This window comes from Sceloporus occidentalis, unplaced genomic scaffold (assembly GCF_023333645.1).
Source record: "Sceloporus occidentalis isolate IW3139 unplaced genomic scaffold, rSceOcc1.0.p SCAF_8, whole genome shotgun sequence".
NCBI lineage: Eukaryota > Metazoa > Chordata > Lepidosauria > Squamata > Phrynosomatidae > Sceloporus > Sceloporus occidentalis.
Window position 1 is genome coordinate 12,138,886 of NW_028316988.1, and position 16,569 is coordinate 12,155,454.

The window sequence follows — 16,569 nt, forward strand, 5'->3', positions numbered from 1 at the left end:
GCTGTGCATTGTCCAAAAAGAAAACCACCGCATGCACAGCACAACTTAAATCTGAATATAACACTAATAGGCTGCCAGCCTAATATGAAGTCTTACCACTCCCCAGCCCAATCTAGATGAAAACCATCCTTCACTGAGTTTGGAAACTTTCCTTCTTTGGCCTACAAGTCCCAAAATCCCACAGGATCGTCATCCAAAAAAGGAAACATTCCAAGCTCTAATATACTAAATGGCCCAGAGGAGACCAAAAACATAGTGAAGATCATGATTAGGGGATCGTGAAGATGTCAGCCACAGACGCTGGCAAAATGTCAGGAACAAACTCTTCTAGAACATGGCCACATAACCCGAAAAACCCACAAAAAACTATGAACGCTGGCCATGCAAACCCTCAATTTCACATAGTGATGATATTGCCCACACCCATCCAGAGGGTGTTTAGTGGCATTCGGAGACCCCAAAATAGGAGGTTTTTTTAAAGGGGATGTTGTAGGGCAGGAGTGGCCCTTTGGGGGTCTCCTGTGGGGCAAATGAAGTCCCCTACTTTGCTATGGTTGCCCACCCGGCCTTAATGCATGGTCCATCGTCTGCTTCTCATCCATCTCTGCCCCTTTTTGATTCTTCCGTCTGCCCAGCCTCTTAGCCAACATCTTTTGAGGCATTTACTCAGGAGCAGTGACCCCACTGCAGTTCATCTTGGGTTGTCTATAACACCCAGGTTTGCAAATGCAAACTTCCCTTTCCGCTACCCAAAGCTTTCTTGTGCTTTATTTCTGACAAAACACGGCAGACAAAGATAGCAGCAGCCACTAAAGAAACCTCATCAGAAAACCTCCTTTCTCAGAAGTGGAAGGGAGATCTCTTCCATTCCCATCTCATCCCCCGAATTGTGCATCCTGATCACACCAGACTGTTGACAATCCTGGGAACCAACTTTGGTGTCTGATGTAAACTGTCAAGATAGCTTTCAAACAAAAATCGGATGCCCAAAACCCCACTCAAATCTATGAAATGCCCCCCCCCCCCCCCCGCTGCCAAAGATCAGATTTACAAATAAAATAACATTTTCCCTTTCAGTAACCTCAGGTTTAAAAATAAAATCACAACAGTTTCTCAGAATCGTTGCGTGTCTGCCATGTTTGGATCAATGCCACAACAGACTCTGCCTGGGAACATTAGCAGGCGCATTAAGATGTTAATGCTAATTTGGCGAGGGATTCCAATCCACCGAATGCCGAACATCCAGGAATTTAATTGGTTAGTTATTTCGTTAAATCGTTAAACTTTACGGCCAGAATCCTGTTGGGGACTTGCGTCTGCGTGAGTGGACTTGCATCCGCAGGAATTAGAACTGGGCTCTTCTGCAACGTCTGTATCCAGGAAAAGTCTGCTGTTGCATTTCTTAGGGCCTCTGCCACATAACTACTAAGTGTACAGTTAGGATAATGTACACAATGATGGTGGATTCCAGCCAACAGCATTACTCAGGGTTGCAGGAAATGCGCCATAACAGGTGAACATAACAAGAAACATTAAGACAAAGGTGTCTGCTCTTTCAACAATTAAAATCAAAGCATTTCTAACTTATTGCTGAAATAAAAACATTCAACAAATTGGGGGGTGAAATTAATTTTTGACTACTGTATATGCTCATGTATGAGTCTATAAATGTTAGTCACCCAAAAAACCTATGTCGACTTATCCACAGGTCAGTGCTAAGTACAGTCAGCCCTCCGGATTTTTTAATCCACAGATTCAAGCATCCACAGCTTGAAAATGTTTTTAAAATATATAAATCACACAAAAAGCAACCTCTTGATTTTGCCATTTTATATAAGGGAGACCATTTTACTATGCCATTGTATTTAACAGGACTTTGTATGTTCTTTGGCACTGCTTTCCTTTGCTTCATCCTTGACATCCTTTGTTACAGGCGCCTAAATTTTACCCTCAACTTATCCACAGGTCAGACCAAAATCTTTAATTTTGCTCCCATAACCTGCCCTCAACTTATACATGAATTCAATGTATAGTCGGGTATATACAGTAATTATTCCAAGCTCAGTTTTAAAAGACAGGAAAACTCAGCCCTTCCTGGGAACCTGAGAGTAGCTCCCTTACCTGGGAGTAAGCCAGAATGAACTCAGCAGGAGTAAACTGCTCTGTGGTTAAATGTCATTGGAGAGAAACCATTGCTCCAGGTCAGCTTTGTCCTCTTCCTCGTAAAAACCTACTTTATGCTCCACTGTTGCTTTGGGTATATGGATCCCATGGTTGCCACCAGTCAACACTCAGGTCCCTGTGCTTTCTGAAGAATCAAATCCCTGACCATAGAGCTCCCCACAAATAGACATACAGGGGCAAAACACTCCCAGATAGACTCCCCCAGGGCTGTCTAGCTTTGCCAAATTCTCATATCATGATCAGTTGCATTGGAAACATGCTCACCCTCCCTGCTAATCTGTGGCTTTTCCTATGGAGCATGGCCTAGCTTTGCAGATGGGTTCATGGCTGCCCAAAGGGGAAGACCGGCCGCAGGCGAAAGGGGCGCCAAGTGGCCAGTCAGGGTGGATTTGTTTGCTTCTTCGGGGAGGTCAGCGAAGGCAGAAGATGATGGTGCCAACGTTTGCCCTTTGCTTGCCTCCCTCTTCCCTGCAGCAGTATCAGCAGGACGTGGTGGTGCTCCAGGACAAGCTGCGCATATCCAACAAGAAGCTGGAGGAGTATGAAGCCCGGTTCAAGTGCCAGGAGGAGACAACCCAAAAGCTGATGCTGGAATATCAGGCGCGGCTGGAGGAGAGCGAGGAGCGGCTGCGGAGGCAGCAGGAGGACAAGGAGATCCAGATGAAGGGCATCATCAGCAGGTAGGAGCCGCCCAGACCCTGGTGCCCACGATGCCAGTCTGCCCTGCAAGAAGCAATCACAGATTGTTATGAACAAAAGCCCACCTGCTGCACTTAGGTTTCTAGTCCTCATGTCCATAAAACACACAAACATTCTGTAAAAAGAGCTTGCAGCAGGTGCCTCATCCAAGAGGCAAGACCACAGTCCTCCCAATTCACGGCAACTTGACAAATGTATTACCCCAGTTTTACTACCTTTCAAAACAGAGCCACTACCCTTTCACTCCCATTGCTTAGTACGATCCCCCTTTCCAAAAGCACCATACGAAACAATTATCCATCTCAAACGGCCAGGCAGATTTGTTGTATAACCGCTGGCATTTGATCCCTCCTGTCATTGGCATGTGGCCCCTGAGAATTTAATTTGGCTCCTAGGGTCCTGAAGGTGTTTCACCAACAATGGTGGCCAGTGACTACCATGCTGGGAGGCAGTAAATCTGCTCTGAATTTGGAGAGGTTCTGTCTGGGATACTGATTTAGCCTCTGGATAACTCTGTTAAATCTTGGATTCACCCTCCATGGCTCACCGGTGTTATTCCAGCTTCTTATCCAAAGATAACTTCCCTGCTTTGCTTTGGCTTCTTCCAGGCTGGGAGCCAGAAATATCATTTGAGGGAAAGCATGTGATTTTGGAAAGGAAGAGGCACACTGATGGTTGTAAATCAGTACGAAAGGGCAGCACAGTTTTATTAAAAAGGAAAGCAAAGCTTAACCTTAAAATGGCGTCTGATTTCCCGCCCACCTCCCCAGGCTGATGTCGGTGGAAGAGGAGCTGAAGAAAGACCATGCGGAAATGCAGGCAGCTGTGGATTCCAAGCAGAAGATTATAGACGCACAGGTATGAGGAGGACCCAGGCAGGCAGGTTGGCAAACGCACTGCCAAGCCAATGCAGAAAAGTATCCAACAAGGTCCCTAGTACAAACCCACTCTTTGTGTAGCACGGAACAGCTGCTAATGTTGTCCAAGGACTTCAGAAACCCAACTCATTACAAATGGGAACCCCAAAACAAGACTTCTGAGCCTGAAAAACAGTGGCGGAGGGAAAGGGAACAACTCTAACCAATTCTGGGAGAACATAGCCCTCCAGATGCTGTTGGACCACAATGCCCATCAACCTCAGCCAACTTAGTCAGTGTTGAGGGATGGAAAGTTGCAGTTGAGCAGTATCTGAAAGACTACATGCTCCTCATCCTGGATCCCAAAGGCTTTCAGTTCAGCTGCACTTGCTCTTCAACCCCTTCTGAAAATGCCTAAATGAAGAGGCGTTAAGGGTACAAAATGCACTGAATGCATCAATGCTTGCCAATGCTATCTTTTTAAGGCTACAACTCCCAGACTCCCACACAAGGCCTAGCCACTAAGAATGCTGGTTGGGGGATTTGGGGAGTTGCCATTCCAAAAATGTCATCGGTCCAAACTCTTAAGTGCTCCTCCTGCACGATTCAGCAACTCCAGCATAGCCAGAGTTTCCACCTGGGTTGCCACCATCTTAAATCTGTGCCTCTGCCATTGCACATGGCCCCATAATGCAGAGACAGAGGAGCCTTTCTCAGTGCCATTTGCACATGCTGGGCTGTGAAGGAGAGGCAGGCGAGCTCCGTTTGAAGGTTGCAACCTTCTCCGTCGAGGGGGAGAGCAAATGCTCGGGGCAGGGAGAGGACAGAAAGGGGGAGAGTTATCCGAGCGGCCCAGCGGGGATTTGCATAGCGTCTCATTTCGAAGAGGTGGCCCTCTTCTGTGGCGCTTCCATTATTAGCGGCAATCAGAGAAGCTGCTGGCCGATGCAAAGACGCCGCTTGGCTGATCTCTTAATTAGTCTCTGGGCAGCATTCAATATCGGGAATCAGACAAGTCACCCGGAGATCTTAATCAGCCGGCTGCAGAGCGCTTCTGGGGAAAGGGCCGGGTTTTGCAGCATACAGATCTTGAAATTTGGGCAGTTTTGAAATCCTGATGAAGGGGGAAGCTTAGATGACATTTTGGGAGAAGATTTTCATATCAGTTCATACACAACCATATACAACGGCGTAGCAAAATGGTGTCTCATATAAAACAGCAAAATTAAGATTTGCTTTTGTGCATGGTTGATTCCATGGATGCAGCATCTATGGCTATAGAGGGCTGACTATATTCTTTACCTCCCTACTCATAAGAAAGACAACTGACCCAGACTCTCTCTCTTCTTTCTTTCTTTCTTTCTTTCTTTCTTTCTTTCCTTTCTTTTTTTCTTCCCCACAGGAAAAACGCATTGCCTCCCTGGACGCTGCCAACGCCCGCCTCATGAGCGCCCTCACGCAGCTGAAAGAGAGGTACAGCACACAGACCCGTAACGGGATCTCCCCCACAAACCCAACTAAATTGCAGATTACAGAGAACGGCGAATTCCGAAACAGCAGCAATTGTTAACCCTGCTGCCAGAGAATGAGATTTTTGAGAGAGAGAATGAGGAATAGAGAGAGAGAGAGAGAGGAAAGACCCCGGCCCAGAAAGAGAGAAAGAGAGCGCAAGCGCAGCAGCGGCAGGTGGGTTGAACCACATTGTAGGGGTCTTTGGTGCCCCCCTAAACCCCCCCAGGGGTGATAGGAAGATCTATGTCCCACAACCCTTTTCATCGCCAAAGATGGCTGGCATGACCAGAAACACTGAGGTGCCCCCCCACTCCCCTACGTTCAAGGGATGGCATCAAGCGACGGGCAGAGACGGACGTTGCCATCTGTAGCTGCGACCATTAAAATGATGATGAGAAACACATCCCACGGAGGAGGATTTCTGAGTGAAGGAGACCCTCTTTTTTCCTACTCCGAGAGATGCGCCACTGGGCAAGCCAACCGGAGCCTTGAGGGAGAAGGACGCGGGCTGAAAGATGGGTGAATGGAACTACTGCAAAAACCAAACACAAAATGCAGAACAGGCACCGCCTCTGCAAGTCCTATCATCCCCTGGTGCGCATGGTCTGGCACAGAAGCATCTCCAGGGAGCCCTGCCCTGCTGTGCTGCTCCGGGCCATTCTTTCTAACTCCGCTCCACCACTGGTCAAGCGATAGGCCAACCTTTCTGTGGCATCCCTTGTGTTGGATTTTATCCTCTCTCACAGCCGTAGGTCCCAGTTTAACAGGTTTCCTTCAGAGGGAAGAGGCAGCGCTGGGCACCAGGAGCTGTTCCCCTCACCATCACTTTCTCCTCCTCCTATCTTTGGGGTGCCCCACTCAGTGCCACAGATTACCCTTCTTCCTCCATGCCAGAGGTAGCGCTGGGTGGGACTTGTGCAAACTTCCAGGTGTCCTTGGACATCCGCACGCAATAGTCCTATTATAGCCCAGTGGGGAGTAGAGTCCAGCAACATCTGGAAGGCTGCATGGTTGCTACTCCCAGGAGTCCAGCTCCATGGAAGATACCAGTTACTCACAATTGGGTCTTCAGACCAACCATGTTGTGGATGGAAGCTACACTGAGCCATACTCAGTGTGTCTCTCACCCCACAGTAGATTCCTGGTAGTATGTTAAGCCGTCTCACTGACTGCCTTAAACTTACTGGAAATGGCAGCCAGATGATAAAGGGGAATGGGGACACACACACACACACACACCAAGGCCAGGCCTAACTTTTAGCAGATAGAGGTATTTTGTACCCATGCCATTGACAGCGGCCTTAATCCTACCAGGGAAGGCCACTTCTGGCCAGCTTCATTTGTAAAAGGGGACATCAGCTTCACTAGGCCAGTCTATTTGTGCCCAAAATCAACTGGCACAAAGAGAAAAGGGGAGGCAGATCATTGCAAAGAGCAAGAGGCCACTGGGTAGCGATGGGTGTGGAAGGAGACCCTGAGTTTCCACTTCTAGCGCAGAAAGCACCAATGCAGAGACTTGGTGGCAAAGACTTGGCTTTGCACTTGGAGTGGACCAGGTCCAGTACCTTGTGTCTCTCACATTTAAACAGCCAGGTAGCAGAAAGGAAGCAACAACTACAAGTTTTGCCACAAAAGTCCAGCACTGAGCGACCTGCATCTTGGGCCAAATTGTTCAGCCGGGGGAATTTAACCCTAGCCTTGCCATAAACCCATTTCTCTCCCCCCCCCCCCCCACTGGTTATTGGAAGGGCTGTTTTGAGGGAAATGCATAGTCTGAGAAGGGGGGAAAAGAAAAAACTTTTGGCCTACCCAAGAAGCATGAAGATCGGTAACGCCTATCTCTTTTCTTTCACAGTATGCGTTAGGAATAAAAACAGTCAAAAATCAAAAGCAGTCCACTTTCTGGAGTACTATCCTCTTTTAAGGGGGAGTGGGTGCTGCGTGGGAAGTTAACCGGCTCGAAGGCCTCAAAAGGGACTAACCAGCAAGGACAGCGGCCTCCGAAAAGTGTCTCCCCTTTTCAGGATCGCTGGGCAGCCATTGGCCACCATTAGCCGCTCCCAAGGGAGCCTTCCTCCTTCTCTTCCTCCCCCCAGTGTCCTGGCTAGCTGAGGGCCAGCGGCATGGCAGGGTGTGCGCCCCTACTAACTTCCAAACGGCTTGCGGGTGGATTGTGCGCATGTCCTCCTCCATGCCAAGCCCAGGGTGTGTTTGCAGGGGGTAGGAGGCAAGGCAGTCTGTGGCGGGGCCACAAAATAGCCACACAGAACAAAGCGCTGGGAAGAAACCAGGACGTCCTTGGATTCCACGTGGCTCCAAAATGCTTTTTGGCACAGGGCTACGTTGGCACGCACCTGTGGTGTTTCTTAAGTTGCCTAGTGCTTAGCACAAACCAGCCGCCCTTCCCAAGCCCACCGATAACATGGTTTCAAACCTAATTTTTTAAAAACAAGCCTATTCCGTGCCACCGTCGCCCACGGGACTGAATGATCTGGACCTGTCCGACAATCATGTTCCTTTGCTGCAAAGGAGATAGAGGTTTGACCCCTGCAAGGTGCTTGCCCTTTCCCCATCCCACCCCAAAATCACAACCCAATGTGTGCACCAGGAGGATTATTTTAAGTACACAATGCCAAGGAAGAACATGTCAGCCCTCTCTGTAGACTTTAAGGGCTTAAATACCCTAAAGGCACCAGATCCTTTCTGTTCTTGGAAGCCAAGGATGTTCAGTCCTGGTTAGTACTTGGATGGGAGACCACATGGGGCTGTAGGCTCCATTTCAGAGGAAGGAGCTGGCATAACCACCTCTGAGCCTTTCTTGCCTAAGAAAACCCCATGAGATTGATAAATCAACAGGAGACTTGGAGACACATAGAGCCATTCACCCACAACCCAAATGAAAACCAGGACACAAAAAACTGAATCTCTGGTGGGAAGCCCTCCTGCAAAAGGCCTCCCCCAGAATGGCCAGTTTAGGTTTTTTGCATCTGACGGCTGCCTTAAAAGGCCATTTGCGGAGGAGGGTTTCATGGGGCATTTGGGCCAGAACAATGCCCTCCCCCATTGACCTGAGGTCTGCTGCTGTTGAATGGGGGGTACCTTTGGGTTCTCACGTGGGGATGGGTCCCTCTTGCACAACCCTCACCATTTGCACACACAAGTTGCACAACCCACACAAACGGGTTGTTTGCCAAATGCCCATTAGCGGATCTCATTGCACAGCGAGTGACCAAGGAATAAGGACCTCTTTATAAAGATGTACCTAGGCACGTGTGAACAGGGGACATGCCCACCCCCCAAATCCCTCTCCCAAAATGGTTCACCTATAGAAAACAATGCCCCCTTGGAGCAGTCAAAGGGTTCCTTTGGTGCAACCGGGTCTTTTGCCATTTTTGAGATCTTTTGCCATAAGAACTTGTTCTATAATTCAAACAATCTGTTAAGAATTTATTTTCTTTAAAACATTAATGGTGGTGATACATAGATCATTATGAACAGAAGTCATACTGTTTCATATATTTTTTTGGTAATGCAACAAACACAAATATGCTTGAATGTATGATTGTAATGTGCCATTTTCACCTAACGAAAGTGATTTTGGTTCCGACGGTTCTGATACTTTGCCTATTTTCCAAATGGTGTTTACTGCTACATCATGGGAGGATATGAGAGGGAATTGGGTTTCGGTGCCACCAATGATATGCAACATTTCAGATCTATATAGTGGATCTGGTTTTCTGGGTTGGACAGTTGCTGGCATCCAATGCATCCTAAGAGAAGATTGTTTCTGATACAGCCTTTTATTTTGAACAACATGGGAGTTATTGTTGTTGAGCAGGAAAGCTCAAGAGAGACAGCAGTGGACTTCCAAGAGGTGCCAGAAACATCGGGGACAACAACAAAAGCCATGCCAACGCCATACCCTTGTCCTCCTCTGTTCTTTGCATTATTGGGGGGTATGACAGGGGAGCAAGCCATGCGCAAAACCTGCTGCTCTGAGCCATTGCCTCCCCCCCAAAAAACACGGATGTATGACTTCCCGAAGGAGGGCCTGTATTTAGAAGCCAAAGGTGTATGAGAATGTATCTGTGAGCATGGATGGCATTCCCTTTTCGCCCCACTCCTCAACGCACAAAGACCCCTTCGGAGCTTAACCAGGGCCCTAGTTGTGAGTTATTTCTCTAGCTTACATGGGATTCATGAAGCGGAGAGCCCAAATATCCTCCCTTAGCACTCACAAGCCAAGAAACAGGTACGAAAAATACCTTGTTTGGGCTATGGCGGAGACCCAGGAGCCAGCATGGTGCGGTGGTTTGAACGACTCTGGAGACCAGGGTTCAAATCCCCACTTGGCCATGATCTTGTGCAATGGCAAATCCCCTCTGAACCCATCTTGCCAAGGAAACCCCAGGAGAGGTGTTTGCCTTGGGGTGGCCATATGCCAGGAACAACTTAAAGGCACACAACCACAAAGAGGCAAGCTGGTTTAGTGAAGGATGCTGGGTTCTGGAGTGGCCTCTGTGCTGCCCACTTCAAGGGCCTTTGGCGACAAGAGAGGTTTGCCCAGGGGTCTCCCATGGTTGGGTCCCTTTTCTGCCTGATCCATGGCTACTCCAGTTGTGTCTAACTTTGCATTAAAGCGAACCCCAGGCCAAACAGCAAAGCCTTAGCTGTCCCCATAAAACATTTCCCCCTTTGCCTTACAGAACAAGTAAACCCCAAGTTGACATACTAGAGGGTCCTGGGTGCAAAAGGAAACCCAACGGGTGGCTGTTGTTCTCTAGCCCTCACCTCTCCTCTGCAGACTTTTCCCTCTCTCTTTGCCCTTTCTTCCAAGTGCCACAGAAGAGTCTGTTCCCATGTGCCCACGTCCGTTTGGAAACCGTATCTGCCACATCGGTTTCCGCACATAGTAAGCCTCCAACATGGAGACCAAGGGCCTAAGTGCTCCTTGCCTTGAAAGAAAGGAAACTGGGCCAAAAGGGATGGCGCCTGGGACTTTATCTCTGAGCTAAATCCAAGGAAGATGGACATTACCTTAATCCAAAAGGACTTTCTTTTTTTCCAGTGCCACCAAAACAAGGACTTTTCCCAAGTCAAGCTGTATATGTTCCACGTTTTTGGCGCCCGATCGGTGTCCGACTCCATGTCTTGGGTCCCCCCCTCATTTGCATCACTGTGTCTTAAAATTATATATATATATATATATATAAATATATATACTTATATAAATACCTCCCTCTCTTTCTCTCTCTAATCTCTGTATATCTGCTCCGGCCAATATTTGTTCCTGTTGCAGCAGTTTGAAACTCAAAAAAACATGTTTTATACCCTTATAAAGGAAAGAAAAAACCAAGCAAAAAATGAAATGAAATTTTTTTTGTAATTATGTTTAAAATAATAACGGTAATAATGATGATATTATTATTAATTATATGAAGCTGTGGGCAGGACTTGGTTGACTCTCCTTCAGCCTCTTTTAAAACAAACGAACAAAAACCCAATGTAATAATGTACAGAGAAACTAGTCGGTGTCGGGGGAAAGAAAAAACTATGTGGCTGTGCAATTTATGTACATTTGCAATTAGAAGAGTATTAAAGATTTATTTAGCTATTTTATTCCTGCTTCTCTCTGTGGGACGGATAGGAAAGGCCTGCTTTGCTCAACACCGTTTCTGAGTTCTGTCAAACAGGGGAAAAGTCCTTTCTGGGGAAACAAGGTTTGGATGGCATTTTGCTTGGGACCTACATCTTCACGAATGGCCCAACGTGCAGAAAACTACATTAAATCTTAAATTAATTTCCATGTTCACCTAGGGGCTTTTGTGGCATTACAACATGCGGGCATCAGTGGCACAATGGTGGAGTGACTGGTGAGCCATGGCCCCATGCGCAATGGACACCGATGTCCATCCAGACGCTGGCCATTAAGAGACCAGTGTGTGCCAATGCAAAACCAACGCTTGGTTTTTTGGTACAGTAAGTAATCCAAGCATCGCATACATTGACTTACAAACATCTATAAAATTCTATGGCTAGGATCCCATTGATGCACTAAATCAGCAGTGGAGCAAGCTATGGTTCTCCTACAGTAACTGATGTGGAGATTTGCACCCAGCCCTTCCCTCATGTCTGGAGCTGAACCCACCCCCAAAAAACACTAGAGAATGGGTAGCCTTGCTTTCCACCTGGAGGCAGGGTGACCAGAGGTCCTCTTTTTCCAGGGCATGGCCTCCATTTCAACCTTCTGTCCAGGAGGAATTTCAAAGCACCCTTGAAAACTGGAGGCTCAGGCCCAGCAGGGCAAGCGACAAGCCTAGGTCAGGAAAGCTTTAGGGAAAGTTGCTTTTGAAGGACTGCAGGTCCCAGAATCTACGCTAGCTGGGGATTCTGGTGGTTGTAGTCCAAAAAAGGAACTTACGTCCCCTTTCCATCCCCAACGGCCCTCGCCGTCCTCTCTCTAGGTCAAGTTTCTCAGCAAAAGCACAATCGGATGATGTGCCATAGTTTTGCCAAAGGCAGCCTCCAACGAAGACATTTGCAGCAGAAACGCAGTGCCTCCCTGCATGCTAAACAGGGGCCTCTCTTTAAATAAGAAAGACAATTTACACATAAAGGTAACACATTAATATTTTACTCAAGGGAAAGAGAGAGACAGAGCCAGTGTGTCAAGGCAGGAGATTTCGTGGTGCAAAGGCAAGGCTGGTGTTGGAGCAAATGTGGGGAAGGAGGGAAGGAGGGAAGGAAGGACAGCCACAGCCTCCAGGTTCTCCCCATCATCCCCAGCATCTCTGCCCCATTGATCTTCCCTGGCAGCCGGGAAAGGAGAGAGAAAATCCAACAAAAAGGTACTCTGTGACACAGATGGCTTTCCAGATAGCAACAGCAGCAGCAGCAGCAGCTAATAGGGAAAAGAAATGAAGGCTTGAGAAGAAGAATGATGGAGTTACATACAAATGAGAACTAGGGAAAGAGTGTGCATACACACACACACAGCTATGCACACAGACAAAGGGACAGGGCAAGGAAGAAAGATACCAAAATATGAATGTCAGTCTTCCATAGAGGGCCATGAAGCCCCCCAGGGCTGAGCTGCATCCAAATTCAAACCCAAACCCACTTCTAGCTCAAGGGTCAGCAAAGTGAAGCCCCTTAAAGAGTTGTTCCAAATGTCCTTTTGGAGGCATTTCTGCCAAGTTGGGCCTGGGAGAAACCTTTTTCTAAAACAGGAATTATATCTATATCATCATCATCATCATCATCATCATGATATTTATATAACGCCATGCGTTTTACACGGCGCTATACAGCAGCATCAAAACACCATAAAACCTATCCATGGTGTGCCACCTAAAAATCATAAGACGTAAAAAGGAAAAGAATAGGAAGGTATGTCCTGTCATGCATGATATATATGTTTGAAATTCATATGTAAAAGGGCTGTTCACAGATCAAGGTGGAAATCATTCCTTAGGGAAACAAGACAAGGAACACTTAATCCAGCCCCAGCGATTTCCAAAGTCTGGTCCTCCAGGTGTTTTTTGGACTCCAGCTCTCAGCAGCCTCAGCTGTCTTGGCCAATGGTCTGGGATTCTGGGTGCTAAAGTCCAAAACACTTGGAAAGCCGGAGTTTGGGGATCACATTATCCTATATGCTTCCAAGACAAAAGGTGGATGCAAAGCAGAGCGGAGGGTGAGCCTTGTAGGAAGCAAAGTAAATACACAGACCTCTTGGAGAGCCTTTGGAAGCTGCAGCAACAGCTCAACTACAAATTATCACAAGCTGCTGCTGAGGCAAGCTGGAGATTTGCACCCAGCTCTTTCCTCTCTAGGCCCACCAAGACTGGAGAATTTGCACCCTTGTTCCCTGGGTAAAAATGACCCAGAAAGACTGGAGACCCTGAGACCTGGTAAAAGCCTAGCTTTCCTATTTGCTTGTTCCAGATTTTGACATTGGGATGGCAGACCTGGCTTTGAAGATGCCAAGGTGGCACCAGAAGCTGCTTTGGACCTTGGCCTTTGATGCCAACCAAAGAAAGTGGATGCCAATCCCTGGGCAGCCCCAGATGGTGCCCAATTTTCACCCACAAAACCAGCCAGGCCAGTGGCACCAGTGCCAACTAAACCATTGCCACCGGTTGGGGACTCTCCGGTTGCTGCTGCGAGGCCTTTTCTGCCTCCGGCGCTCTGCGTCTTGCCTTATTTTGATCTGTCTCCTTCAACCCTCCGAGGAACTAATTATGTCGCTGTTAATGAGGCACAGGTGCTAACTCTTCCCAGTGTTTAATGAGCCCCTTCCAAGGTTGCCCACAACTTCCATTAAGAGAAAAAGGAAAGGAAAGGAGAGAGGAAGAAAGCAAAGGACAGAGAGAGGTGGCAAAGGAGGCTGGGGGATCCAAGGGTCCTTTTCTAGATCTATAGAATTAAACTCTTCTCAAACATTAGCTGAAAAGCATAGGTCTTTCTTGCTGTGTGCCTTCCAGTCGTTTCTAACTGATTGGGGGTTTCATGGCAAGGTTTGTTCGGAGGAGGCTTGCCATGGCCTTCAGCTGAGGAGGCTGAGAGAGTGTGACTTTCCCATTGGGTCTCCATGGTTGAGTGAAGAGTCAAACCCTGCTCTCCAGAGTCATAGGTCCAAAACCCACTGCAGAAATAATCCAGTTTGAGACCACTTTAACTGGCTCAGTGCTAGGGAATCCTGGGAATTATAGTTTATTGTGGCACCAGAGAAAGAGAAGACTATATGTTCCACAAAACTACAGATCCCAGAATTCCCTAGCATTGAGCCAGGGCAGATGATAATGATCATCATCATCATCATCATCATCATCATCATCATAGTTAAAGCAGTCTCAAACCGGATCATTTCTGCATTGTGTTTTGGACCGTAACCGTAGCGCTGCGCCATGCTGGCTGGCGATGGGAGCCTGGGATGCATTTTCCCAGCTGCATTTTATTTATTCTAAGAAAAATTATTTTATTTAACAAATTATTTTATTTAACAATAAATATTAATTTATTTATTCCAGAAGGAAATCCCGTACTGTGTGTTTGCAGCAGGGATTTTAAAAGTGCTCTTTAATTTGAATCAGCTCTCTCTTTCTCCCTCTCTTTTGCAGAAGCTTTGTCACAGCTTCATCAGAGGAAACGCAACTGAGAATGTAAAAGTTAAATTAAAACCCTGTGCAGCTCAGGGCCTGTTTCTTGACAGCTGAGGCCTAGCCTCCCTCTTTTCCAAAGGACAGGGATTGTCAGCAAGGGAAAAAAGGAGGCTTGGCATTGCAAATCATTTTGACAGAGCCAGGCAGCAGAGCAATGGAAAGCGATGTCGGGATGGAAGGGAAGAGACCCCACCGAAGGAGAGGAAAGGGGCAGGAGAGAACCCCCTTCCAAATCCCAGATTATCAAGCGTTCATAATGTTTGGCTAATTCCACTCATTTAGGGTTTTGTGAGCCCACTCCGTATGCAAAGGAGTCCGCACTGGATGTCTGGGACAAACACAACTTGGCGCCACATGCTGCCTCTCCTTGCCTGCCCTTGTCTGGTGTTCAAGGATGCCTAAGGAAACGGAAAGGGGGGGGGGGAGGAAAGATGGGTGGCCACTAAAACAGCTTATGGGGCAAGCTCCCACAATCTGGAGCATCCTCCTTTTGCCCCATGGCAGTGCCATGCTCCACCAAAACAAGGGACTTTGGAGGTGAAGTGGTCCTGACCTCCTGGGTTTGCCCAGTGCTGGGCAGGGTGAGGCAGCCGCCTCGGTTTCTGGGTTCTGGGAGATGGCAGCATCAAGATTTGGGGGAAAGAGCTGTGAGTGAGACACATGAGGCCTAACCTGCACCTGAGAAGGAAAGACTAAAGGTCCCCCGGGAAGCCAAGATGGCTAAACTGAGACTGTTGTGCTTTGGACACATCATGAGAAGACATGGCTTAAGAGAAAAGGCAGTAAGGCTTGGGAAGCAGGAAGGAAAGGGGAAGAGCCATGTTCCAGACTCAGCCAAGGAAGCCCCAGCCACAGCAGTCCTGCCTTTGCAAAACCTGAGCCTAACTGAACCTGAGTTGTTGATTCCTGGGGGTCCTGGAGGTCTCTCATCCATAGGGTTGCCATAAGTCAAACACTGACAAAGTCAAAACCTGTGCCTTGAATTTTGCTCAGAAGCAAACTGGAAGCCAGTTTGGGTCTCCTGAGGCAGGTGTTTTGTGGTCTCTTAAGTTGCAAACCGGACACTGGTCTGGCTGTTGCATTTTGGACTTGCTGCCAAACGCTTTTCAAGGGCTGCTTCTGGGCTAGGAACAGTCGAGTCCCAGGGCCATCAGAAATAGAGCAGACACTGATGTCCAGCCCAGTAGGCTAAGCAGGGTCAGGCCTGGGTAGTCCTGGGATGGGAGACAGCCAATGAATACGAGGTACCATGGCCTCTATTTCAAGGGAAGGAACTGACATAACCACCTCTGAGGATTCCTTGCCTAAGAAGTAAAACCCAATGAAATTCATGGAGTTGCCATCCATCGAAGCTGTGTGTACACTCACACACATGCACCATAAGCCCCAGGCCCAAAAGCAAATCAGGAAAAAAGCATTGCAGCGACAAGAAGGATGGCGCCTCCCGTGCCCGCCATGCCCCCCGTAGACGCCACGCAGGCCTGCTGCCAGCATCTGACTCCATCAAAACCCTGCATGGCCACCTTCTGCCCCTTTGCCCAGCGTGGGGGAACAGGGGGGTCTCGCAATCTGTCTCCACAAGGACTGCTTCATTATGGATGGTGGGCAGGGGTCCTGGGAGGGCGCCAAGCGAGGGCAGGCCCACCTGGGTCCACCTGGCATTGCCTGGCCATTGGAAGGGCAGCAGGGGGTCTCCCTCCTCCCCTAAAACGGGGCGGAAGGAGAAAGAGGGCAACCTCTCCTCATTTTCTTGACATGCCCCAGGCGTTGGCAATGGCCCAGCCTCTGCAGGGAAAAGGTTGGTGGTAGAAGTGGCGCTGTGCGTACCAAATTATGTTGATTTATCACAGTGACATTTCCCATGCCAGCTCCAGAGTATTCCCCAACCAGTCCCTGAGTCTCCGGCTTTTGTGGGTCAGCTCCAGATGAGGGACAAAAGGGCAGATTTTCTGGGCTCAGGCCCAGGCGAGAAGAGAGGCCTGCATGCAACCCTTCAGCTCAGCATGGCCAATGGTAAGGGCTTCTGGGAACTGGAGTCCAACAGCAACTGCCTGGAACCACCCTTTTCAAGAACCATGACCGCAAAGCACAGAATACACAACGGAAGCAGCACCTCTGTGCATACACAGAGTGAAATTTCCACACAAACATGCTTC

The 16,569-nt window shown here is 48.2% G+C and overlaps 1 protein-coding gene across 9 annotated transcripts in view; it reads left to right on the plus strand.

The window, feature by feature from the left end:
- Positions 1–10,871, plus strand: part of LOC149307933 (disabled homolog 2-interacting protein-like) — a 142,621-nt gene extending 131,750 nt beyond the window's left edge. For 6 of the 9 annotated variants that reach the window (XM_089534646.1, XM_089534651.1, XM_089534648.1 and 3 more), the window contains 3 exons: positions 2,659–2,864; positions 3,654–3,741; positions 5,143–10,871. In XM_089534646.1, coding sequence (XP_089390772.1) covers positions 2,659–2,864; positions 3,654–3,741; positions 5,143–5,310 — 462 coding nt within the window. In that variant the 3' untranslated portion in view covers positions 5,311–10,871. The remainder of the gene's footprint in view (positions 1–2,658; positions 2,865–3,653; positions 3,742–5,142) is intronic. The other 3 variants (XM_089534647.1, XM_089534652.1, XM_089534650.1) reach the window with 2 other exon arrangements.
- The last annotated feature ends 5,698 nt before the right edge of the window (positions 10,872–16,569 follow it).